The sequence below is a fragment of the Saimiri boliviensis genome, chromosome 8 (assembly GCF_048565385.1).
Source record: "Saimiri boliviensis isolate mSaiBol1 chromosome 8, mSaiBol1.pri, whole genome shotgun sequence".
NCBI lineage: Eukaryota > Metazoa > Chordata > Mammalia > Primates > Cebidae > Saimiri > Saimiri boliviensis.
In genome coordinates, this window is record NC_133456.1 from 104,659,156 (window position 1) to 104,686,650 (window position 27,495).

The 27,495-nt window shown below is 40.0% G+C and overlaps 1 protein-coding gene across 2 annotated transcripts in view; it reads left to right on the forward strand.

The window, feature by feature from the left end:
- The first annotated feature begins 2,226 nt into the window (after positions 1-2,226).
- Positions 2,227-27,495, forward strand: part of CUBN (cubilin) — a 288,396-nt gene continuing 263,127 nt past the window's right edge. For both annotated transcript variants that reach the window (XM_003930638.4, XM_074404979.1), the window contains exons 1-10: positions 2,227-3,817; positions 4,211-4,340; positions 5,570-5,665; positions 7,009-7,047; positions 9,688-9,789; positions 10,477-10,580; positions 17,570-17,696; positions 18,990-19,152; positions 22,108-22,239; positions 23,414-23,509. In XM_003930638.4, coding sequence (XP_003930687.3) covers positions 3,603-3,817; positions 4,211-4,340; positions 5,570-5,665; positions 7,009-7,047; positions 9,688-9,789; positions 10,477-10,580; positions 17,570-17,696; positions 18,990-19,152; positions 22,108-22,239; positions 23,414-23,509 — 1,204 coding nt within the window. In that variant the 5' untranslated portion in view covers positions 2,227-3,602. The remainder of the gene's footprint in view (positions 3,818-4,210; positions 4,341-5,569; positions 5,666-7,008; positions 7,048-9,687; positions 9,790-10,476; positions 10,581-17,569; positions 17,697-18,989; positions 19,153-22,107; positions 22,240-23,413; positions 23,510-27,495) is intronic.

A 27,495-nucleotide genomic window follows, 5' to 3' on the forward strand; every position in this document is an offset into this window, starting at 1 on the left:
AGTATCACAAGTAAAGTATTAAATGCTATGGTACATAATCATCCAGTCCTCAAAGAGCCTGTGTAGTAAGACACAAAGAGACGTGTCCTCCAAGAGCCTGCATGGTATTAACCAATACAGTAGTAATTACTTAGAGATTTTTCTTACAAGTGAGACTCTATTGCTGTCTCTCAATTTCAGTTTTGTCTCTGTGCTCATGGAAAGTTTGAGTGCATCAGTAGTTGATTTTACAATCAAAATGTAGATATTTTCATCACTGTAAGTGGTTTCTGTAGTCTCAGCACAGAGTCAGTGGGGATATCAATGGTTCATGCCCTCAAACCGTATATCCAGCTGGAAGGGTGTGGAAAGTGGAAATGGATTCCACAGCCGTCTATGGGTCCCACAGGGATGATGAAAAGCAAAAATTCCTGGAGCTGAGACAAGGGGCTTCACAGATCTTGGCAAGTGAGTGTCACTGTGATTCAGGTTACAACCTAGATGCGGTCTCCTCATAGAAGCCTGTCCTGGCCGCTCAAAATAAGTGTAAGTGACTTTTCCCCACCCCCATCATGCCATGGCATGCCACCCTCTTTTATTCCCCTTAACATTCATCAAGTACCTGAACTACCCTGTTAATATCTTTCTTTACTTTTATTCCTGTCTGTTTTGCTGCTCCAGAATTCAAGCTCCTTGAAGATAAGGATCTGTGTCTTTTAGTAACTGCCATATCCCAATTCATAGCATGGAACCTGGCACAAATTAAATGTTCTAAGTATGGACCCAATGGCTCCAAATACAATTAAATTCCTATGGGTTAATTAGATAGTAGTGAATAGTAAAGATGTGGAGATGCTGAGTAAAAAATAATCTCTAAAAAAAATTTCCTCATCTGTTTTAAGGACAAAATGATATAATCATATAAATTACTCAATACAGTGTCTGGCACATAGCAAGATCTCAAAACCGTAGGAGTTACCAATAATAATGACATTGGGATAAATCACCTAATTGTAACAGTAGCACAAAACAGATCTATCCATCCCTTGGTTCTATCACTCTAGAAAGAAATACCTTTTTTCACAAAGTGTATTTTCTTTCTTTTTTTTTTCTTGAGACATTCTCACTCTGTTGCCCAGGCTGGAGTGCAGTGATGTGATTGAGTCTTACTGCCACCTCCGCCTCTCGTTTCTCCTGCCTTAGCATCCAGAGTAGCTGGGATTACAGATGCGCACTGCCAGGTCCAGCTAATTTTTATATTTTTAGTAGAGTTGGGGTTTCACCCTGTTGGTCAGGCTTGAACTCCTGACCTTGTGATTCGCCTGCCTTGGCTTCCCAAAGTGCTGGGATTATAGGTGTGATCTGTGAGCCACGGTGCCCCGCCACAAAGTGTATTTTCTTTATTTAAATGTCTTGTTGCTCCCCCACCCATTTTTTGTCACTGCCCAAGAATGTTGGAAGTTAGAACCAAAACCCCAAACTTGAAGTCTTCTTTCTTTTTTTCATGTCTTAGATCATAGAAAATTTAGTAAAGTTGTAGTTCTGTCTGGTTTTCTAAATTGAATGATGTGGTTTGACTGCATAGTGTAAAGATAGAAGGGAGGCTTGGATTATTGTAACTTTAGAGTCATGTATTCAACCGAAAATACCATTTGTTGCATTAAATTTGTTATTTTTTTAAAACAACAACAACAACAACAACAACAAAATCTCAAAATACCCCTCATCACTTGACCTCAGTCTCAGCTCACGTAAATAGCAACTTGCAAGCCCTTTGTGTTTTTGTTTTATGGTAGTGGCTGAATAAAACAGGTATAAAACAGTGTTAGGTTTCTCCATAACACCAAATAGAACAGCCTTATTTCAGAAGATAAGTATAGATACTATTTAAGATTTTTCATGGAACTTCTAAGTTTGTCAGATTGTCTGAGTTTTTGAAATGAGCAAATCTACAGGCAAAAGTATTTTTTTCTTAAGACAGTTTCTATAGCAAGCTGTTCCATTTTCATAAGTGTGGATTCATTTTTTAAAAATTGGTATAAAATATACATAACATGAAACTTACCATTTTAGTAATTTTTAAATATATAGTTCAGTAGCATTAAATATATTCATATTTTACAACCATCACCACTATTCATCATCAGAACTTTTTTTTTTAATCTTTCCAAAGTGAAGCTCTGTACCCATTAAATAGCAGCTTCCCATTCTTTCTTATTCCAATTTCTCACCACTATTCTACTTTCTGTCTTTCTAATTTTAGTATTCTAGAAACCTCATGTAAGTGGAATTATACAGTATTTTTTCATGTAACTGATTTATTTCTTAATGTCTTCCAGTTCATTCATGCTGTAGCATGTGTCAACATTTCTCACTTTTTCAAGGCTGAATAATATTTCATGTCTGTATATACCACATATTGTTTATTCATTCATCTGTTGATGGACACTTGAGTTGCTTTCACATTTTTGGCTATTGTGAATAATGCTGCTGTGAACATGGTTTTACAAATGTCTCTTTCAGATTCTCCTTTCAGTTCTTTTAGATATATACCCAGAAGTGAAATTGCTAGATCATATATTGTTTCTGTGTTATGTTTTGAGGCATTGTTATACCATTTTCTATGGTAGCTACACCACTTTACATTCTCAGCCATAGTGCCGAAGTTTGTTATTTTTTGTTTTTTTCAATGATGGCCATCTTAATGGGTGTGAAGTAGAATCTCGTGGCTTTGATTTGCATTTTCCTAGTGATATTGAATATCTTTTCATGTGCCTTTTTTTTGGCCATTTTTCTGTGTTCTTTGGAGAAATGTCTATTTGGGTTCTTTGCCCAGTTTTCTTTCTTTGAATTGAGTTTGTTGTTTTCTGTTGTTGAGTTGTTGGAGTTCTTTGTATATTCTGGATATTAACCCTTTATCATATATATGCTTTGCAAATATTTTCTTCCATTGTGTGAGTTGCTTTTCCACGCTGTGAGTTGATGGTATTTTTTTGATGCACAAACGTTTTTAATTTTGATGTATTCCAATTTGTACCTTTTGGTTTTCTTTTCTTTCTTTCTTTCTCCATGCTTTTGTTATCATACTCAAGAAATCATTGCCAAATCCAAGGTTACAAATTTTTATTCTTTTCTTATGAGTTTTTATCTTATAGTTTTAGATTTCTGAACCATTATGAGTTAATTTTATAGTTTTAGCTCTTTGTCTTAGATCTTTGAACCATTTTGAGTTAATTTTTGTGTGTGGTGTGAGGTAAGACTCCAAACTCTTTTTCATGTGGAGATCTATTTTTTCTAGTAGTGGGTAGAATTGGAACTCCTCTGCAAGGGAGTTGAGGAAGGAGGGGAACAGAGAAAGGCGTAGATATGACCAGTTTACTTTTGTTGAAACATAGTTACTTCTTAAACAAAGATTGTTTTAGTGGATGTTTTCAAAGCTGCTGGTTACTGTTTCAAAGGTCAAATAGATAATGATTAAGTTGTGCATCACTTAAGGTAGATTTTGACCTCTCACAAGTTGAAGAGTACTGAAGATCTAAGATCATTTACATCCCTCTGGAAGAAAAAATAACATAGCCTTCTAGGGTAAAGAAGAAAAAGACTGAACAGTTACAGGATAGTCCATGGTGCAAAGTACACCTGCCTGGTTTGCTGTTCTTCAAAACCCCATACTCGGTTGGAGTGGCCTCACTCTTACCTGCCAACCTGGGAGGTTGGTGATGAACATGTCTTCACCTTTTCTTTGGAGTTTGGTTACCTTATTGACATTTGCTGAGTTAGATGGAGAAGGTAGAGGACTTGAGCTGCAGCGACAAAAAAGAAGCCCTGATCTCCAACAGTAAGTAGACGCATGGGTCATACCTGCTCAAGGACTCGACTAGTTCCGCACCAGTTTCCCCAAATAGCCAGATAAACAAAGGTGCAATTTTTTTTGAGGAAAATTGTGTTGAGAAGCAAACAAGGAAAAAGATTTAGAGTGAGGCATGAAATTACTTTTCTAAACACAAATTATTCATCTGTCTTTTTGCAAATAATCTGTTTGCAGTTGTCAGGAAGTATCTTTGAGAAATGTGCAGAGAAAGAAATGGCTGATGGGCAGGGACAGTGGATTGAGTTGATCAAAAAGTGAAGATGTGTATAGTCCTTAGTTATTCAGTAAGAAACTTTGTTATTTTAGTTTAAAAATCGTACCTGCTAATTGCTGATGCATTCTCTGGTTTGAATTATATAGGCCTCGAATGGCTGCAGAGAGGGGAAATTTGGTGTTTCTTACGGGGTCTGCCCAAAACATTGAGTTTAGAACTGGATCCCTGGGAAAAATTAAATTAAATGATGAAGACTTCAGCGAATGTTTACATCAGGTAATACACTGGAAATATCTTGAAGTCATTACATATATCCATATATAGTGACTTAATTGAACAAGTCTAGATTAATCTGTACCTTGAATCTTTTTTAATTATTATTTTTTATTAATACATAGTAGATACACATATTTTTGGGTACATGTGATAATTTGATACATTTGTATACTGTGTAAATTTCAAATCGGGGTAATTGGGATATCCATCGCCTTAAATATTTACCTTTTCTTCATGCTAAGAACATTTGGATTGTTCTCTTCTAGCTATTTTGAAATGTACAATAGATTAATTTAACTATAGTCACCCTACTGGTCTATCAAACACTCGGTCTTATTTCTTCTGTCTAACTATATATTGCACTCATTCATCAACCTGTCTTCAACCTCCCTCCCCCTTCCTAGTGTACCTTGAATCTTTAGCATTGAGAACATAATTGGGCATCAGACATGTTCTTGTAAAGAACAATGGCCTGGGGTTAATGGTGGATAGAGGGAGTATGCTAAAAGAAAGACGCTCATTGTTCCAGACAATGCACCGTAGTCCAGAGAAGGCATGGAGGGTAGAACTGAAACTCCTCCACAGGGAATGCGAGGAAGGAGGGGACCAAGGATATGTGGAGACGTGACCAGTTGACTTCGGCCGCAGAACAGAATTGGCCAGTTATTCTCCTGCCTTACTGGGTGTTTTCAGTTCTCAATAATTACTGCATATTTCAGTCCTAATGTTAGATGTCAGCATTGTTCAGAGCTTACTGTGGGCCATCCACTGTACTCAGCACTATACGGATGTTACCTCATTTGACCTTCACAGCTGTCCTGTGAGGTAGCCTTTATTGTCACCCTAGTTTATGAGAGGTAAAGGAACCCTGAAGCAATTAAGTAACTTGCCCAAGACGTGCAATAAATAGCTGATCCAAGACTTAAAACCTAAACAGTCTGATTCCAAGCCAGATTTCTTAATAAGCATCCTAAACTGGGATTATAGGAAAACATACAAATGGAAAATACCTTGATCTACTGTTACTGGAAACCATAAGTGGAATTGTGCTATGGCTCTTTTAGCTCAGTGTTTATTACACATGGCATTGTTTTGGTTTTTATAATAATAGGCAAGATCTTAGTGCTTAAAGTAGAATACTACTCAAGTTTTTAGTTATATTACTGTAAGATAGATATGATATTTTCACTAGTGCTCTTCATTTCTTCTTCTTCTTTTTCTAAAATTAGATCCAGAAAAACAAAGATGATATTATAGAGTTAAAAAGGAGTGCAGTTGGTCTGCCTCACAATATATCTAGTCAAATCCACCAGCTTAATTCCAAGGTAAGTCTGACATCCACATCATAAGAGCTGATGAGTTCTCCCGAACTCATCACTTCAGAAGTTCTGTGAGTTCTCCTGAATTCAACTTTATAAGTAACCATTTTGTAGGGGATATACCAAATTTGCATGCTCTTTAGAGATTTAGCATGTAACTGTGCACCATTTGGTTAAATGACGCAGCTCTAATGGAGGCTGTAGAAGTAATGGGCAGAAGGTAGGAGATGCTGTGCAAGAGCTTGTTGCAGAAGTAGGCCTTGGGCCGGGAGCAGTGGCTCACTGCAAGTGAATAGATGATTAATATCAAAACTGCCTGTCATCCCAGCAATTTGGGAGGCCACAGTGGGAGGATTGCTTGAGCCCAGGAATTTGAGAGCAGCCTGGGCAACATAGTGAGAACCTGTCCCTACCAGAAAAAAAAAAAAAAAAAGCTGGGCATGGTGGCATGAGCCCATACTCACAGCTACTTAGGAGGCTGAAGTGGGAGGATGGCTTGAGCCAGGGAGGTTGAAGCTGCAGTGAGCTGTGATCCTGCCACTGTGCTGTGCTCCAGCCTGGGCAACAGAATGAGACCTTGCCAAAAAAAGCAAGCAAGCAAGCAAGCAAGCAAGTGGAAGGGAAGGGAAGGGAAGAGGAGGAGAGGGGAGGGGAGAGGAGGGAAAAGGAAGGGAAAGAGGGGAGGAGAGAGAAAAGGAAGGGAAAGGGGAGGAGAGGGGAGGGAAAAGGAAGAGGAGGAGAGGGGAAGGGAGGGGAGGGAAAAGGAAGGGAAGGAGGGGACGAGGGAATGGGAAGCGAGGGAAGGGAGGGGAGGAGAGTGGAGGGAGGGAAGGGAAGGGGAGCAAAGGGAAGGGGAGTGAAGAAAGAAGGGAAAGAAAGGGAAGGGAAGGGAAGAAAGAAGGGAAGGGAAGGAAAGAAGGAAGGGAAGGGAAGGAAAGAAGGAAGGGAAGGGAAGGAAAGAAGGAAGGGAAGAAAGGGAAGGGAAGAAATAAGCCTTGCTCCAGTTCTGAGAGCAACCTTCTTATTGGCAAAGTGGATGTATCACTGACATTTATGAAAATTCCCATAGTCACTGTGTACAGAGAAGCAATCAGTCAACTTATCAGTGGGTTGTAATTAAAAAAAAAAAAAAGCCCTTAAAGAAACAGAAATCTATGTGATAGGAGGGAATAGGAAGGAAGAAAATCCTGAGGGGAGAGGAATAAAGAGGAAAAAGGCAATAAAAGCAGGAATGAACAGCCAAAGTGTGTCCCTAGCAGAGGGCGTTTGCAAAATATGTCGCGGATATAACATCACATGTGAAATACCTTTGAAGCAGCTAATTGAAGCTTTTTCTTCCCCATTGCCAGCTTGTGGATCTTGAGAGAAAATTTCAAGGCTTGCAGCAGGTAGGTCTCATGCTGCTAGATACCTAACATCTTGCACAGAAAACATACTAGAATCACTAATAGAACCACTATTAGCATTTTGAGGGTGAATGGATGATTAATGTCAAAAACTTGCTTTTCCCTGTAATTTAATTCTTATCCCAGCATGTGTTTCCCGGGATGCAGATGCAGAGCTGAGTGAGTCTAAGACATGAAATGCTGAGGCTGAGGTCGCTAAGCCTGTTAGGGCTCCTGACCCTGAGTTCAGAGCCCGCAGCCCACATGCTTGTCCCTTTACCACTACCTTCAGCTGTGTGTGCTGTGCTTGCTCAGCTAGTGACTCCCAACTTGCTGCTTCTCCCATCAGGGACTGGGGCTTGGAAAACCAAGCATCCTCTCTGACACTTAGCTCAGAAGTCTAGGTGTATCACAAGATATTCCAAATTTTCTTAAAACTAATCAAACTTGAACAGTTTCTTAGTGAAAACATTCTACAACTGTACTACATGCTTGTAGACTGATCTATGTAAACTTAGGTTTTTTACCTTTTTGTAGGTTACTGGCCTTTTAAAGACTTTCATGGAAGCCATAAGTTTCTCTGCAGAGAAATGCACAGAATCTCCTCATATTTCAAATTTAGTATGAGGATTCCAGTGTAAGAATTTCTGCACAAATCTTCTTTATCTGTTTTTCTTATGCTTCAGACATTTTCCTCTGCTTTTAAGTTTGATCTGTCCCACGGTAAGGGACAGATACAGAAAAGGGAATCATGCCGATTGAGGCAGGTCCCACCATTCTGGCAAGGATTGCTGCTGCAAACCTTTTTGCCATTCGATGAACAAGCTTTACATATTCCTTTTCTCCACGTAGATAATACATTGACCCCTCTGCTGTCATTTTTTAGAGAGTAGCTGAGTGAATGATAATGAGTAAAGAGCAGTGCTGTGGACCGTGACACTGTACTCAGGTTTTGTCTGCTGGAGGGCTTCATTATTTTCACCAAAGGTCAAAGACCGGAGGCCACACTCAGACAGTCCTCCTACCTGCCTCCCCCAGGAGGAACACTGAATGACTTTCAAATGTGGATGCCTTTGTGCCTTCGGATAGGGGGAGTGCTCTGTGGCCACCATGGTCCCTGTCACTCCCTATTCCTCTTCCTTCTGACTGTTGATTTCATTTTCTGCTGGGCCCCTGCAGGCTTTTAAGTTTTTGGTCCCCAGACAGTGTTGCTTTTGTCCGACAGAAAACCTTTGAATGAGTTTGCGGTTAATGTTCTCAAGAGCGTTCTTTGATGGACAGAGCCAATTGTGGTGCTAGCACAAAGATAGACAAGTAGAATAATGGAATTAAACAAGGTTCATAAAGAGACCCCTAGATGTACTGTCACCTAATTTATGGCCAAAGTGGAGAAGGAATGGGCTTTGCAGAAAATGGTGTTAAGTCAGTTGGCTTTCCTCTGGCTTTCTATTTCATCTATTAAATGAATGAAACAATTAATTTTCTTTATGAGTCACTATATATATAGTATGTTGTGTTTGTATGTGTGTATGTGTGTGTGTATATATGTAGACACATATATGTGTGTATGTGTGTATATATATATGTATATATATATATATATATATGCATGTATATATATGAAATATAATGAACCTTTTAAAAACAGAGAATTAGGTTGGGTATGGTGGCTCATGCCTGTAATCCCATCACTTTAGGAGGCTGAGGTGAGTGGATCATGTTAGGTCAGGAGTTCGAGACCAGCCTGGCCAATATGATGAAATCCTGTCTCTGCTAAAAATAAAAAAATTAGCCAGGCGTGGTGGTGCGCACCTGTAATCCCACTATGCAAGAGGCTGAGGCACAAGAATAACTTGAACCGGGGAGGTGGAGGTTGCAGTGAGCCAAGGTCACACCACTGCACTCCAGCCTGGGCGACAGAGTGAGGCTCCATCTCAAAAAGTTTTCTCTGCACCCAAAGGCAATAAAAATCTTACAAGATTGAAACTGGTAGCTGACATAAGGTCAGGTTCCCCAGGTTATGCAGATGGAGTTGTAGACAAAGGTAGGTCTGTTTGTGATCTGGGCTGAAAGCAGTCAGGTGAGCAACAGGGTGAAGAGTACGTCTTAGCTGGCCACATTTCAAACAAAAGGACTTGGAGCAGAAGGAGTTCGGTGACCTTAACCCATGGAGGAGGGGAGAGTGGCAGATGATCATATTTCAAAGGCTCACCTGAAGGGACCAAAGATAAGAATCACAGGTAAAAGAACCAACTGGAATCTCCATTTTTATTTTCTTTGTGCAATAGGAATATCCATTATTTCCACACTTGAAACCTTTACTCTTGTCCACTGAGGTCTCTCTCTCAGGTGAATAACACTTTTCCAAGACAAAGTGAGAATCTTCTCCCCCCATGCCTCATCCTACCCATGGTCAAAAGCATGTTGAGAGTTAAGGAGTAGGAACAAGACTGATAATAGGAAACGCTTTCTGTTTTTTCACAGGAGAGGTGATTTGAAGAACATAAGTAATAGCTTTGCAGTCTGGAGGGAGACCCCTTCGACTAAGATTTAAATGTAATCCCACACACACCTGAATGGTAACGTGTCTTTTGCTGCCGCCGACTGCAGGTCATCTCATTGACTGTCCTGTCTTTGTTTCAGACTGTTGACAAAAAGGTTTGCAGCAGCAATCCTTGCCAGAACGGTGGAACCTGCCTCAACCTGCATGATTCCTTTTTTTGTATCTGTCCCCCACAGTGGAAGGTGAGTCACTTGCTCTTTGGTTAAGACTGATGGTGGGTCAGCATCTGTGGTTTCCTTGGAATCATTCAGGCATATTTAATTCTCCTGAATTAAAAAGTTTCTGGGATTCTGTGGCCTCCTGAATCAAAATGAAGTATGCCATGTATGCTAAAATACAAACAGTGGTGAGTTTGATTACAGAACCCACTGAACACTAAAGCCATTGAAAGGAGAGGTTCACTTGACTGGATAACTACCTGGAAAAGCACAGTATTTCTGTTAGAATTTATTTAAATTGTTCAGCATTAGAAAGTACCAAACAAATCTTGGCATGCCTATGTAAATTTTCTTTTTCTTTTTATTTTTTTCTGATAATGGTGAAACTTTCCCAGCATGCGCATTAAAAAAAAATGTTAAGTAAGTATTTCCAGACATGGTACCATTGTGAACTGAGGATTCTATAACGTTTAGATAAGGATTCTCCTCCTGTGACTGCTGTGGTCTTATGAAGAGCTCTTTGGTTCTATTAGGGGAAATCTGAGTTCTAGAGGAAGAATAGCTAGGGGTTAATATTAGTATTATTGTATTTGGCTTTCCTGAGGACTTATTTACTGTCCACATATAAATCCTTAAACATATCGTGTGAATGTTGGCCTCAGATACCTCTGTGACCTGTGGCTCCTGACTTTGTTCTTTATGTGACCACAGGGTCCTCTCTGCTCAGCTGATGTTAATGAATGTGAGATTTACTCAGGAACACCCTTGAGCTGCCAGAATGGAGGCACGTGTATAAATACAATGGGAAGTTACAGGTAACTTTTTTTTTTTTTGTCAATGTCAGTTGTATTTTTGAAGGCTTAAAACATCCCATAGTTAAGAGCATCCTAAACTAACTATCTATATTCCAGCAAAAGTTGGTACTCCATGAAGAAATATTTAGCTCTTACTTAATGTCTATATAGCTATTTTTACTTAAGTGAAGAAAAGCTCCTGAGTCCTCTGTTCTCACCCTGGGAAGAAATCCTTGCTCTAACATCCCCAAGGAACTGGAAGGAGATTCTTGTGATTGGCACAGAGAGTAGGTGTGGCCTGGTGCAAGAGTAGCTGAGGCCTTAGGAAGAGCCAGAGCATTGAAGGGGAGAACTGAATGGCCTTAAATAGAAAAGGGGACACCCCACCACACCAGTGCTCCCTGGCTGTACTTGTTCCATATATTAGCAAGCTCATAGTTTTGAGTGAGGGGAGTTTTATTCAATGCTGTGTCAAAATCTGACCACAACAGGGTCAAAGGTGAAACTGAGGTTCAATGAATGAAGTAACTCTCACTGCATTTCTTCAGTTAGCCACAGATTCCTGACCACAAGCATCATACAGCTGTATCTTCTCTTCTGATTTATTCTGTCAAGAGACTTGTCCACAGCATCCTCCTGCTCAGCGCAGGCATCGCTTCCTGCAGGAAACCTTCCCTTCCCTTATTAAGCAGAGTGAGGCATCTCAGGTCCTCTGTGTTCCCACTGTGCTCTGGGTTACCCATCATCAAAGCTTTGCTGACACACACGTTGTGTTTCTAATAGTGAAGTTCAAAAATTTAGGGAAGAGCAATGGCAAACTTACTTTTGTACAGTTCTTTAAAGTCGCCTTTTAAACTAGACATTGTCTTTCCTGAGAGTTTGGCTGGTCTCTTTTATTGTGTGATTTTTCAAAGATTAAGAAATAAATTCTGTTTTAGCATGAACAAATGCTTTCAATACTCTGGAGTAGAATCTCATTGGATTACAGAGCAATTATTTGATCTCCTACTGGTGTCTCTGCTATCTTGTTCTTCAGTCTCCTCATAACAATATCCATTCTAGTCTTTCCAGCAAAAATGAGTGCAGTAATTTTGTTTTTAACCCATCGCTATTAACTCACACTCCTAAAAAAGCAGTCCCAAGCCTTCTCTTTTTATTTGATATTTTTGTTTTTTGGATCTTTAAAACTTTTGCTCATTCCAGGTTATAAACTCAAATCATTCAAACTTCTGCTAGATATGTCTAAGAGTTCAATCATTATGCAAAACTAAAATTAACCACTTCTGAGTTAAATTTAGTATTATGTTATTAAAGAGCTTTCTGCTTCCAGGACTCTGTTTCTTATTTAAATGAAGCCTCTTCTCCCTGCTTTCATTAGGCTTGGGCTAGAAGGAAAATGCATTCTAATCTTGCTTTTCCTTGAACCCCTTATCTCCTGACTTCTGTTGATGGACATTTATCCAGGAGAATTGCTCCTTAGAGTTATCAGTGGCAAATGTCTGGACTCCTAGCACTTCTTCTTCCTGACCTTCCTGATATCTGGGAATGTTACAGAGATTAAATTTCATTCCTGCCCTTTGTTTCTCATCACTGTCTTTTGGGGTCTTGTGAGACAGTAGAGCGACAAGTTTGGGCAAACAGGGATGAGATCCACAGACCAAGCTAAAGTTGTTGCTGTTTCTGTTTTCAGCACATTATCTTTTTCCTCTCTGCAAAATGGAAAATACAACAAAACAAAAATCCCTTTAATAGTCACCACTGTTTGCAGCATGTCAGAGGTTAGAGTTCTTTATCCAGACACACACATATGATGGAATGAGACCTGGGAGGCAGGGAACCATGTATTTGTCAGAAGCTGCATTTCTAAGTGACAGATTCAACTTTGTAAGAGCAGTACCAAATCCTCTCTTGCACTCTTTCGTAAAGGAGAGCAAGAATGCAGAATGGATGGTGTATGGTTGACTTTGGAAATGATCTTAATTCCTAGTCTCTGTCCTTCATGGGTTTGCTGGAGGACATTAGACAACAGAGCATCTAAATCAGGTTTCTTTCTCTTGAGAGGGGAATAGTTTCTGAAACCTCATGAATCCCATTTTATTATCTACACTTTGCCCTAATTCAGGCATATGTTGGACACTTTTTGAAGGAATAAAAGAAAATGAAAAAAGGTGCATAAACGTAAGATTTAATTATTGCTTTGTGAAGTCTATGTGTAATGAAACAAGTGAACATTTGGGTACTTTCTTGAGTTCTATTAATTGTGTGAGGTTAAATCCTTGTTAATCAGCAGGCTAGAAAACCCTTTAGCTGAAACAAAACTTGAGCCACAGAATCATCTGGACCTGCAAAAATGTAGTCATGGCATCAAAGTTCGCTTTGGAGTTTGGACCTCCTTCAGTTTCATTTACTCTTTGAGCTCTTTTACTTGGACACAAAAGGGAGTCTTTAACTGGATTAATAATTTGTCATTGTAAAGACCTCTGAAAAGGTACAAATACTCATTACTGGGAAGTCCTGTTTCATAGGTAAACTTTGATAGAAATTCTTTTTTAGAACAATGATTATAGCACAAGAAACATCATTTTCTGTTTCCACTGATTCTTCTGGCTTGGGGTCTAGACCCCAAGAGCTTCAGACAGCTAACAAAATGATATTTCGTCATTTCTCCATGCTATTATTGCCTCTTGGCTCTAAAGACTTGATTCTTATTGTTCCCCAGCTTACTTTGTGTTTTGTTTTGTTTTGTTTGTTTTTGAAATGGAGTCTCACTCTTGTCGAGGCTGGAATGCAGTGGCTGCTACTTCTGTCTCCTGGGTTCAAGTGATTCTCTTGCCTCAGCCTTGTGAGTAGCCAGGATTACAGGCACCTTTCACCACACCGGACTAATTTTTGTATTTTTAGTAGAGATGGGGTTTCGGCATGTTGGCCAGGCTGGTCTCGAAGTCCTGACCCCAGGTGATCCGCCTGCCTCCACCTCCCAAAGTGCTGGGATTACAGATGTGAGTCATCATGCCTGGCAGCCTCCCCTGCTTACTTTGGATTTGAGACAGCCCTTGGGATCTGAACTTGCCGTACATGGATGCTGTGTGTTGTACACTTAGGGCTCAGATCTAGAAGCCTTTACAGAAAAACAAAAAGTTTAGTTTGTCTAATTTTCCAGAAACATTATGATTAGTAAATTTTCTTTCATTTATTTCCATTTATATCACTGTTAGATTTTTATATCGTACAGCGCTTAAAAAATGAGGATAATCTGGTTTTAGCTCAGGTGGTAGTTAGGTTTCAAACCTACTACCTCTTTCAGTCAGTCAGTAAAATTAGTATTGAACCATGAACTCTAACACAAATTAAACTATGACTATCAAAGTGTATTAAATCTCTTCTCAATTGCCAAAATGCACTTGGGGTATTTTTCAAGAAAAGGCTAGCTTTGTTCTTCTGGAACCAAATTGGCAATAAAAGGTCATTAGAAAAGAGACTTCTGCTAAATCAGTAACTAATGACAAAAGCAGGGATAGTAGTAAGTTAGTTTTAAAAACACAATATGTGGCTTTTATTTTCATTTAGGGAGGTATATAAGTAATTGTTTCTCTTTTAAAGGCCGTATCATAACACCTTGAGAGCATATTTTGCCTGTAAACTCTGTTATGTTAAAAAAGCACATAAGGCTGGACACAGTGGCTCATGCCTGTAATCCCAGCACTTTGCAAGGCTGAGGTGGGTAGATCACCTGATGTTAGGAGTTTGAGAGCAGCCCGGCCAACATGGTAAAACCCTGTATCTACCAAAAAAATATAAAACTTAGCTGACATGCTGGCACGCATCTGTAGTTCCAGCTACTTGAGAGGGAGAGGTGGGAAGATGGCTTGAACCCGGGAAGCAGATGCTGCAGTGAGCCAAGACCATGCCACGGCACTCCAGCCTGGGTGCAAGACCCCGTCACAAAACAAAACAGGTGCATAAAAATGCAGCACCTTCATATAGCTCTACTTTTCAGAATATAAGAATGTAACATGCAAAAGCAATGATGCAGGAGTCAAATAGACCTAAGTGTATATTTATCTTCTGCCAATTACTCGTTTTGTGGTTTTGGGAAATATGAGTCTGTAAAATGGGATTAATAATACTTGTCTCTGAGGATCATAGCAAGGAATCCTGTGGTTTACTTGACTTTTTTCCTCCCTTTATCTTCTCACATCATCTAAACTTAAATGAAAGAAGTGTACTTTGTAGCTATTTAGGAAACAGTGTAAGATTAATGCCTTTTCATCTCCCAGTGATAATAGCAAGGATGAAGGAAGAGAGAGATAAAGAGAAAGGATTTAACTGCAGGTCCGTGAACCAGGATCTCCTCTCAAATCTTAGGTCATTTTGCAATCGTTAGGCCCTTAGTAATAAAATAAAGACAATCTTCTGAGCACTTCCTACAGGAGAATGCCTTTTGACTGCAGTATGACCATAGTTCTCAGAGATTGCCTCTATTATTTTATAAGAAACTGAGGCAGAGGAGTTAGTACATTGTCTGGGTTAACAGTTAACAGGAAGGACCAAAATTTAAACCTAGGCGGTCTTATCCCAGGGGTTCCCAAACACTCAGATCTCCCAGATAAAGAAAATAGGAAGCTAGGGCCAGGCGCAGTGGCTCATGCCTGTAATCCCAGCACTCTAGGAGGCCAAGATGGGCAGATAATGAGGTGAGGAGCTTGAGACCAGCCTGGCCAACATGGCAAAACCCCATCTCTACAAAAATACAAAAATTAGCCTAGCGTGGTGGTGGGTGCCTGTAATCCTAGCTACTTGGGAGGCTGAGACAGGAGGATCGCTTGAACCTGGGAGGTGAAGGTTGCAGTGAGCCAAGATCATGCCATTGCACCCCAGCCTGGGCAACAAGAGCAAGACTTCATCTCAAAAAGAAAAAAAGAAAAAGAAAAAGAAAAGAAGCAGCTAGTAACAGTTGGTTGAAAGATTCTTCAGCCAGGCACGGTGGCTCACGCCTGTAATCCCAGCACTTTGGGAGGCCGTGGCAGGCAGATCACCTGAGGTCAGGAGTTCAAGACCAGCCTGGCCAACATGGCGAGATCCCATCTCTACTAAAAAAAATTAAAAATTAACCGGATGTGGCAGCACTATGCCTGTAGTCCCTGCTACTCAGGAGGCTGAGGCAGGAGAATTGCTTGAACCCAGGCGGCAGAGGTTGCAGTGAGCCAAGATCATGCCACTGCATTTCAGCTGGGTTACAGGGTGAGACTCTGTCTCAAAAAAAAAAAAAAGATTCTTAAACATTTTTGGCAGGTGTTGGGACTGGTGGTGAAATAAACTTTTAGTAAGGAAGCCTCCTGGATCATATGCTCAAATATGTATATAAACTGTTTTAAAGTTCTATAATCCTCAAGAGTCTAAATTCTCTATACAAATATTTTATGTAAAGATGGGAGGACAAAGAGGAAAGAAAACAATATGAGAAGGAAAGCAGAGAGATGCAGAGAAATAAATAGCTGTGGGTAGGAATGTATAATTTAATTTCTCATTAAGTTTAATTATTTGTAATTCTTTTCCTATGACTTTGTCTTAAAGAGAAAGGCAACTTTGGGATGCTCAGAAATGTCATGTGTTAATGAATCAGCTTTTATGTAAATGTATACTGATGTTGTAAATTGCATGGAGCATATTTATGCCAAAAAATATTCATTTACTTGAAACTCACATTTAATTGGGCATGCTGTATTTTGATTTGCTAAGTCTGGGCTCCCGACATGAGTGTATGGACAGTGTTCCCTGCATTCTTACTCTCCATCTCTGGCCACACTCATTGCTCTCCTCCTCCTTAGAAGCTACCAAGATTGCCACCCCAGCAGTTGCTTCAGGGACTCACCATGGGCAAGCTGAATCCTGTGCCTGGAGTTTAGTTCTTGATGCTGTTCAAACAGTCAAATGCTAATTTCCCACACTGTCATTCATACATGGTCATCTGTGGAGATTACTAAACTCCTGTACCTCACTGTGTCTTGTCAAAAGAGCTGTTTTACTTTGTAGGATGGCATGGGAGGGAGGGCTGGCCACGCAGGCGCTCCCTGTTCCTTGTCTCTGACCCCTAACACCTACAGTCATTTCCCCCATGAGAGCTTTTCTTGCCAATTCTGCTCAAGTCTGGCAATCGGCAACCTCTGGGCCTGGCTCTCCCTCCCCATCAGATGTGCACAGGCATGTGGAGATAGGCTCAGCCTTCTAGGATTCCTCTACCCTTCTTCCTCCCCCAACTATCAGTCTCAGACCAGATAAATTCCCATTAAGCTGCAGAGATAAGGCTAAAGCAGCTTTAACAATCACATGGGTTTAAAACAATATTGATTCTTATTGGACTAAAATCTTCTAGTAACAAAGCACCCACTGCTAGCTTAGGCATAATGTAATAATTACCACATTTTGTTGGAAATTCAAATGTGCCTATGAAAGAAATGTCATGATATTATATTATATAACTATACCTTTTATGGCTAGAAGACATATTGCCCTTTGTAATATAATAATAGCAATAATAGACTGTGAGGTGTGGATACTGGATTGCATGTGGGGTTATATAATCCTAGAGAGCATCTGGGAGTTATCAGTGTAGCCCATGTTGCCTGTGCTTCTTGGCAGATCCGATTGGACAGATGATGAATGGATTTGCTGATCTCTCCCTTTACCTTCCTGAACTAACTCTATTACCTTTGGCTTATACACATCTGACCTTTGAAAATGCTGTTTGATGACCTGGTAACACAAGAATTTATAGTGCGAGGCTTACCAGATAATAAGTTGTGATTCTCTAATACCGTATTTACTCAATTCATCACTTGGAGCAGAGCAAAGTGATTTTCTCCCAAGACTCCAGTCAGTACATTTGCAGTGGTGGCTTACGATTGCACGTTAACATGGTTGATTTGTAATTTGAATTGTTTTTCTCATTAAGAGACAGGAACTGGCCCCAAAGCACAAGCCCTGACATTGTGCTCTTGTCTAACCAACAGTTGTCACTGCTCACCTGAGACATATGGACCCCAGTGTGCATCTAAATACAATGACTGTGAAGGGGGCTCTGTGGCACGCTGTGTCCATGGCATCTGTGAGGATTTAGTCCGAGAGCGAGCTGAAGAGGTGGGTTCCTTCCTCAAATTTGCCTCCTTGCAGAGAGCGATGGTTAGTAGCTTCTCCTCCTGTGCAAGCACTGCCTGGAGCTTGCAGAGGTGAAGTCACGTCCTGCCTGTAAGCGGGGCGTAGGTGAGGAGGGGAGATGAGATACGCAGGAAAAGGACCCAGGGATTAAGATGTTATTATGTAAAATAGGACCCGTTTTTTTTTTTTGTTGTTGTTGTTATTTTGTTTTGTTTTGTTTTTGAGATGGAGGCTCGGTCTGTCACCCAGCCTGGAGTGCAGTGACACGATCTCAGCTCAATGCCACCTTCACCTCTGGGGTTCAGGGAATTCTTGTGCCTCAGCCTTCTGAGTAGCTGGGACTACAGGGGCATGCCAACATGCTGGCAAATTTTTGTATTCTTAGTACAGATGGGGTTTCACCATGTTAGCCAGGCTGGTCTTGAACTCCTGGCCTCAAGTGATCCACCCACCTCAGCCCCACAAAGTGCTGGGATTACAGGCATGAGCCACCATGCCCAGATGAAATAGGACCATTTTTATTATCCCATCATGACTCTCTCTGAGATAACACCGTCTCTTGGCCTTTTAAGTGTTATTTTTATCAGTGACAAGACACAGGAATATAAAAGGACCAGTCTTGTTGGCAACATGTGGTTTCCAGGAGTCTGACTTTTCTGTCCTGAGTCTCTAGAACTGCTGCTGACTCTAAGAGCCTGTTCCTCAGACAGAATGCCCCTCCCTGCCCTGGGTCCTGATGACTTTGACTCCTGACCCTCAAGGTCGTCCAGTCACACTGGCTTGGCTCTTCATGAGAGCTTCAATTCTTTATTTTTAGTTCTATTTTTTTCTACCCATGTGATGGAAAATAGTTCCCATCCAATGATGGGGATGGTAGAGTTGAGGAGGTGGGTAGGAGGAGGAACTTTCCAAACAAAAACAGAATTGATTTTCCAAGGTCTGTGCCTACATGAGCGTTTTTCCCTCTAAAAACACAGCAGGCTGAGTTGATTGACTTTAATTATATTGACTTACAGTTCTTGATTGTTGTTACTCTTTCCCTGGCATCTTGGGGAGAAATTATAGGTTGCTTTTACTCTGAAATAAAGCCATTTCCCTTTTTGCATGGTCTGGTCTAAATGCTTAATCACATGGGAAGGAAAAGAGAAGCCACTGGATTGGCCTTATGGAAATGAACGTTAGAGGATAAACAGTTTGGGGCTTGATGAAATGTTTAAAGGCTTTTCTTGATGATTTTCACGATTGTCTTTATTCATGCTGTTGTCATCCTGCCAGCCCAAGTACAGCTGCATCTGTGATGCTGGGTGGATGTCTCCCCCGAACAGCCCTGCCTGCACGCTGGACAGAGACGAGTGCAGCTTCCAGCCCGGGCCTTGCTCCGCGCTTGTGCAGTGTTTCAACACTCTAGGCTCTTTTTATTGTGGGGCCTGTCCAACAGGTACATTCTCAGGGCCTTGTGCCGGGCTCTGCATGCCAGGGTGACGAGGTGCCAGACCCAATTTTCTTTCAATCCTGATGAGTAGGAAGACCATTCTTAGGAGGTGTTCAAATCCATTTTCATGTCCCGGTTCACTAACTTCTACTCAAGACTATCTCACTGCTATCACAATTCCACTACAAAAAGGGAGGCTTGTTGTCCCAAACTGTGCTAGAGTCAGACTTTGTGGCAACATTAGCCATACAATTTATAAGTTAGACATTGCACTGCAGTGACCATCAACTGACTAGATGTGAGGTCAAAAGAGATACTCTAGTCCCACCTTTCATACTAACCAGATGTTTGTACACATGGGGAAACTATTTGACCTCTTTGCATCTCCACCACAGTCCAGTAGCTCTTGCCTAGGTGTGTCATTAGAGTAACTTGTGGTCTTGATGTAAGCTGAGATATCCAGCTCCATCACAGCCCCACAGTGACTGCATCTCCAGGGATGCCGCATGTTGACTCGCAGAAAACATGGGCTCCGTGGTCAAAGACTGCCTGGGTTTGAATCAGAGGGCATCTCTTGCTCTATGAGATAATCGTCTTTCATTCCACACGTATTATTTTGTAGGATGCCTACTATGAACAAAGCACTGTGCTGGGTGCACCAGTAGGCGATTAGCTAGACCTCAGGGAGTTTACAAGGTTAATCTGCACTCTTCAGAATGGAGTACAAAGATGATGTGATGTAGCCATTTGCTGCTGCTGCTGTTGTTGTTGTTGTTTTGAGACAGTGTCTCTCTGCCATCCAGGCTGGAGTACAATGGCGCAATCTCAGCTCACTGTAACCTCCATCTCCTGGATTCAAGTGATTCTCCTGCCTTAGCTGGGATTACAAGGGCAGGCCACCACTCCTGGCTAATTTTTGTATTTTTGGTAGAGATAGGGTTTGCCATGTTGGCCAGGCTGGTCTCAAACTCCTGACCTCAAGTGATCTGCCCCCCTTGGCTTCCAAATGTATGAGCTACCACGCCCAGCCTGATTTTTATTTTTTAATAAAGTGTTATTAAGGCATTGTATAAGCAATTTTTAATTCTTTTAACTACAATAAAACCAAGACATGGTAAGAATAAATATTACTCACATTTTAAAAGATGTGAACTTGAGGCTTAAAGAGGTTGAATAATGCCCAAGATCACATAGCTTTACAGATAGCCAGGATTCAAACCCAAGTTTCTTCTCGCCAAGAAACCCCACACACCTAATGCTTCGTGTTGTCATTTTTGGTTTAGTGGTTTTCTGCATGTAAATATTTAGATCTTGTAAAACTGGAAAGAAATGGAAAAAACCTATAAAGACTATTTCCTTCTTAGTTCTCAGAGGCAAGCACAATTTGCAAGCAGTCACATTTTGAAGGTAATTTATCATGGACAATCTTTAGAAACTATAAATCAGAAAATAAATTATTTAAATTAGAGGATTGGCAATGTGTTTTTACATTCTCTTTACTGTTACAGAGGAGAAAGAGAAACAATTTTTTTGTTTTCTTGTTTATCACCCGATTTTTCCTGAAATATATAGTAGTTATATTTTATAAGCAGCAAAGCAATATATGCTGCTTATAAAATATCACTACAAAAATACAGAAAAAAATAGAAAAAAACCCTTTGATCTTATCACACAGAGGACCATGATGAACATTTGGGCATTTTTTTCTTCCAACTTTTTTTAATGTACTCATTTTGTCATGAATAAATATGATAATTTTCTGAGGTGGAGTCTTAGAATAGGATTCTACTTAAAGAATATAAATATTTTAAGTCTTTAAAGGTTTTAAAGGACTCGTATAATTTTAATAATCTGAATTATAAAAGTAATACAGACAGCAATTGAATAACATGGGAATGACTAAAGTAAAATTATTAAATGTCATCCTCCTAATGACATCATTAGTCATTTATTTTCCTTCCTCTTCTACACTAGTTTTCATATGTACAAACACATGCATGATTTAAAAAAATTCTTTCCCAAAATTAAGAGCATGAGCCCAATCCTCCATATTATTTTAACAATTAGCCCCCCCCCCAATTTTTTTTTTTTTTTTTTTTTGTGAAACGAGAGTCTTGCTTTGTTGCCCAGGCTCTAGTGCAGTGGTGCAATTGTGGCTCACTGCAACCTCCACCTCCCGGGTTTGAGCGATTCTCCTGCCTCAGCCTCCTGAGTAAGCGTGTGCCACCATGTTCAGCTAATTTTTGTATTATGAGTAGAGAAGGGGTTCCACCTTATTGGCCAGGCTTGTCTCGAACTCCTGGTCTCAGGTAATCCACCCACGTCAGCCTCCCAAAGTGCTGGCATTACAGGTGTGAGGCACCATGCCCAGCAATATTTAGTATTTTAATTAATCTATATGTAAAAATTACTTCAATTTGTGTGTGTGTGCGCGTGTGTGTGTGTGTGTGTGCGTGCACGTAGGTATACAGGTGTGTACATAATATTAAAAAGTGTTTTTAGTATTCAGTCACAAAGATGAGTCATAAGATGTTCAGCTATGCTTGTGTTGATGATTAAGGAGTTTTTCCCTATGAAACAATGCTGCAATAGACATCCTCCTACCTACATTGTAATGTACTAGTAGTTTTATCACAGTAGGTAAGTTTTAATAAGTTCAATTGATAGTCAAAGTGGTATGTATTTAAAAAATTTTTAATAAATACTGCCAGAGCTCTTTCCAAATAGGCTGCATTAATTTAATGTCTAACTATCAGCATACAAGAGGAGCCCATTTGCCCACCTTGTTGCCAGAATTTGATTTTAAGAATTCAGAACAACTTGTGTTAATCTGATAAGCATATCTCATTTTTATTTTATAGTTCCTTAGGTGGAGAAGATTTTTATGTGTTTTGACTCTTGTATTTCTTCTTTGTTGACTTGTCTATAGAGCTAAACTTTTCAATCTTCTTGTTTTTCTAGGCTGGCAAGGCAATGGATATGTTTGCGAAGATATCAATGAATGTGAGATAAATAACGGCGGCTGTTCTGTGGCTCCACCTGTTGAGTGTGTGAATACACCTGGGTCTTACCACTGTCAGTCCTGTCCACCAGGTGCTGCCTCAGTTCAGTGCCAGCTTCCTGACCCCAGTGCAGGAAACACCGACATAGGAATAGGGGATCTTGTGCTCCATTTAAAATATGATTTCTGGCTGGGTGCGGTCACTCACGCTGTAATTCCAGCATTTTGGGAGGTTGAGATGGGCGGATCACATGAGGTCAGGAGTTCCAGACCAGACTGGCCAACATGGTGAAATCCCATATCTACTAAAAATACAAAAATAAGCCGGGTGTGGTGGTGCATGCTTGTCATCCCAGTTATTTGGGAGGCTGAGGCATGAGAATCGCTTGAACCCAGGAGGCGGAGGTTGCAGTGAGCTGAGATTGCACCACTGCACTCTAGCCTGGGCAACAGAGTGAGACTCCATCGTAATAAGAATGATAAAATATGATTTCTGTCTGAGGAGAGAAAATAGTGCAGAAAGTTTTGCTTATCTTATGAATTCAGGACACATTAGTACAACTCTATGATGAGAAAGAAAAACATTTTGAATATCAATGGAAAACAAGCTTTACAAACTGTGAAATAGCCACTGAGATAATGCAGAATTTGAAAAGTTTTCTGAGTGGATCACAGACTTACGGCTCTGTTGCCCTCACAAATAATTTATTAATATCGTGCACTCCTGAGATGTTTTGCATATCAAGTTTACTAAACCATAGGCATCACAGTAGGCATATATAGTAATTGTTGGTTTTTCTCCTTTTCCAGAAAGAAGTCATTTCTGTTATTCCATAATCTAAATCGAAATACTATTCAAGAAGGTCAGGGAGTTCTAAGGGATATAACTGAAACCTTGTATGTTTTAATAACATGGAACTACAGTACTTTGGACTTCTCTAATAATTGACCTCTGAGAACATCAGAATCACTGTAATGTAAAAATATTAACTTTCTTAGTGTTAGTACTTTCTATGTCTACCAGTAGTTTTATACAGATTTCTTTCATTAGAAACAACCCAGAACATTGTTTGTGAAATCAGGTCACTAATTCTTGTTATCTTTCTTATCTGTGAAATTTCATTCGTTGATGACATTTTATAGTAACATTTTTTGTTTTGATGATGGAGGATCCCTGATTGGTCTGTTTCATGATATTTGAATCCTAGATAGGCATTCTTCTCTGATCTGCTTGACATTGTTCCTTATGGCTCTTGCTCTCATCAGGGTACCAGGGTGATGGACGAGTGTGCACATTTATAGACATCTGCTCAGTCAATAATGGAGGCTGCCACCCAGATGCATCATGCTCCTCAACTCTAGGTAATGACTCATCTCTCTCTTCGGCTTTGGGTATTGTAATATGACTCTCTAAACCAATTCAACATTTTAAAAACAAAATCTGCTGTTCTCAAAATTATTATTTTGACCTTCAAACCTAAAATTAATCCATGTCATAAAACTACGATTTGGATTTCTTAAAAATGCAATAAACTATGCTCTTTAATGGTCTGCTCTAATTTAGGAAATAAGGTAATTAAACCAGCTAATTAATTAGTGATTATTCCAACAAGCTAGCAGGAGAAAAGGAGGAAGAAGGTAATGCCACGTTCTTTTAAAGAACTCTTCCATTTCTATGCCATTGATTAGAACTGAGCCTCCTGGCTAAACCTGGCTGCAAAGGGAGGTTGAGAAGTACAGTCTGTATTTCAGCTGTAATAAGGAGTTCAGAATGAAGGAAGCAGAAAATGTATCTAGGGTGACAACCAACAATGTTTGCAATGCTGCATAAAAGGGTTTAACCCTGTAATTTAACAAAATATATACTGCTAAACTTTCTCCAAGAAAGGTTGTATCAGTGTATGTATTATTGACAGTGTATGAAAATACACAGTTACTCTATCTTTGACAGTTATAGATATTATTGCTATTTTTCATCTTGGTCAATTTTATAAGCAAAATGAGTTTTCCATTATTTTCATTTGTGCTTTTTGATTACTAATAACTAATACTTTCCAGATTTTCATTGGCCATTTTTTTTACTTGTTCATATCCTTTGCTCACTTTCTTTCTTATTGATTTGTAAAATATCTTTATGTACTAAGGACATAATCTCATTATCTGGCTTATGTTTTGTAAGTATTTTTCCTGGAGTGTTGTTTTTCTTTTAATCTTATGATGGCATTTTCTATTCAGAAGTTTAGAATTGTTATGTAGTCAAAGAGATAAATCTTTTCTCTTATTATTTCTCCCTTCACAGTCATGTTTAGGAAGGCCTTCTTAACTGTTTAAAAATTGTCAAGCATATGTTCTTTTATACTTTTATGGTTTCTTTTGTTTTTTTTTATGGTAAGATATTTTATATTTATATCAAATAGAGATCTGGCTTGGTATTTTTGCTCAAATGAGTGGATCCAAGTCCATTTCTTGAGATAATCATGTCTCTTGCTATTTCAAGATACCACCTTTATTCTTTATTAATTTGTCATATATTTTCATATATAGAAAGGAATATGTATGTATATGTAAACACACACACACACGTGACTAAATACTTATTAAATGATTATCAATGTACCAAAGTGGTTAGGAGCACGATTTCTAGAAAAAGACTGCTTGTGGTTGGGTGCGGTGGCTCATGCCTGTAATCCCAGCACTTTGGGAGGCCGAGGTGGGCAGACCACCTGACGTCAGAAGTTTGAGACCAGCTTTGCCAACATGGTGAAAACCCCTCTCTACTAAATATACAAAAAATTAGCTGGTGGTATGGTGGTGGGCTCCTGCAATCTCTGCTACTCAGGAGGCTGAGGCAGGAGATTGCTTGAACCTGGGAGGTGGAAGTTGCAGTGAGCTGAGATTGTGCCACTGCACTCCAGCATGGCAGCAGAGTGAGATTCCATCTCAAAAAAAAAAAAAAGAAAAAAAGAAAAGAAAAAGACTGCTTGCATTTTTCCTGGGTGCTACCCTATTTTAGCTGCCTGTCCTCAGTCAAGACACTTAATTTCTATGCTTTAGTTCTTCATCTGTAAAATGAGGAGAATAATAGCACCTAACTCAGGGTTCTTGAGATGATTAAATGAGTCCTTATAAGTAAAGTGCTTGTAACGGATATTATTACAAAAATCACTCTTTTTAAGTATGGAAGACAGTCATAATGTTGATGACGTGGAGTATTAATAACGCTTTTGGCCGCCCTTCTTTACTGCATCCTGTAAGCTTAACCTGGGAACTTGAAAACACTTCTAGGCAGCGCTGCGACAGTCTTAGAGCTTACCTACTCCATTTTTCCCTGTAAATATTTGTAAAAGAAGTAATTAACTATAAAAATACATTTCTAGGCAATTATTTATTTTAAAAAGATTTGTGTTTTTTAGTATTGAAATGGCATCTTGCAAGTAATATAAGCTGAGAATATAAAAAACATGTATATTGTCATTCAATTCTACTGTAAATCTGTCACACTGGATAATTTGTTCTATTTTTAAAGTTATTCAGCAGGGTTTTTCTATCCATCTTAAACAGTTCTTGCTGATGGAAGAATGTAGTTAATTGCCACATTGGTTTCCTTGTATGATTTCAACCATTGTAGAGTAGGAGAAAGAGCATATATTTCTGCAATGAGATGTGGCTTTTTGCTGTTAAGTGAGAAATCTGGAAAAGTCTCTGGACATTAAATTTAGTAAAATTGTGTAAAGTCTATGATGAGTACTTCTTACTTAACATTGCTGAAGGAGACTGTCAAGATGTTGGATGCTCTAATACCATTGTTGGCTATCACCTCATTTACATCATAATTAATTGTGGATGTTAATTCATGTTTTACATAGACTCAGCCATTTCAAATTCCTTTTGACCAAGTTTCTTCCCAACTCAATTTGATTGCCATTGTTTTAACCTTGCACCATGGTGATGAGGAGCTCATCAGAAGTGTGAGAGAATAGAGACCAACCTGGCCAACATGGTGAAACCCCTTCTGTACTAAAAAATGCAAAAATTAGCTGGACGTGGTGGCACGCACCTGTAGTCCCATCTACTTGGGAGGCTGATGCAGGAGAATTGCTTGAACCCAGGAGGCGGAGATTGCAGTGAGCTGAGATTGTGCCATTGCACTTCAGCCTGGCTCCTGGTGACAGAACAAGACTCTGTCTCAAAAAAAAAAAAAAAAAAAAAAAGTGTGAGAGGTTTTGGTGCTGGTATTTTGTTGATATACCCACATATTTATGTTACTGTGTTATCTTCAATCTGTGTTTTTTTGCAAAAATGTTTTAGGCGTTTGAGTTCATTCTGTGATGGCTAGCCTGTTTGAAACTGGCAGCATGCAATCTGCACATCCACATAACTGGGGACATGTGACCTGCCCGTGAAACTACACTCTCGTGAGGATGTGCTGTAGGCACGCTGCACACGAAGGGGCTGCGTGCTCGTTGGGCTCCTCCTCATTCTAGCTGTGTGTCCTTGGCCAGAACTGTCTGTCTGGGCTCTAGCTTCATCTGTAAAATGGGGATTATAAAAGAGTACCTATCTATACCTATCTATAGGCCTTTTTTTTCCTTGAGATGGAGTTTTGCTCTGTCGCCCAGGTTAGAGTGCAGTGGCAGGATCTTGGCTCACTGTAATCTCCGCCTCCTGGATGTGATTCTCCTGCCTCAGCCTTCTGATTAGCCTGGACTACAGGCATACCACTGTGCCCTGATAATTTTTTTGTATTTTTAGACGAGACGAGGTTTCACCATGTTGTCCAGGCTGGTCTCAAAATCCTGACCGCAGGTGATCTGCCTGCCTCGGCCTCCCAAAGTACTGGAATTACAGAATCCATACGGCTCTTTTTTTTTTTTTTAAATTTTTTTTTGAAATGGAGTCTCACTCTGTCTCCAGGTTGGATTGCAGTGGTGCAATCCTGGCTCACTGCAGCCTCTACCTCCTGGGTTCAAGCAGTTCTCCTGCCTCAGCCTCCCGAGTAGCTGGGATTACAAGCGTGCACCACCATGCCCAGCTAATTTTTGCATTTTTAGTAGAGACAGGGTTTCTCCACATAGGCCAGGATGGTCTCAAACTCTTGAACCCAAGTGATCTGCCCACCTAAGCCTCCCAAAGTGCTGGGATTACAGGCGTGAGCCACCGCACACAGCCCTCTATTGGGGTCTTGAGAGGATTAAATCAATCAGTGTAAGTCCATGCTTGCAACCGATATTTTCATCCTAAGAATCCCCTTTTCTGCTGTTAACTCTTCTGTGATGAGGAATGTCTGTCTTGCCCAGGTGCACCTCACCTTTGTGCACAACTCAGGACCATTTGACATATGGGCTGAC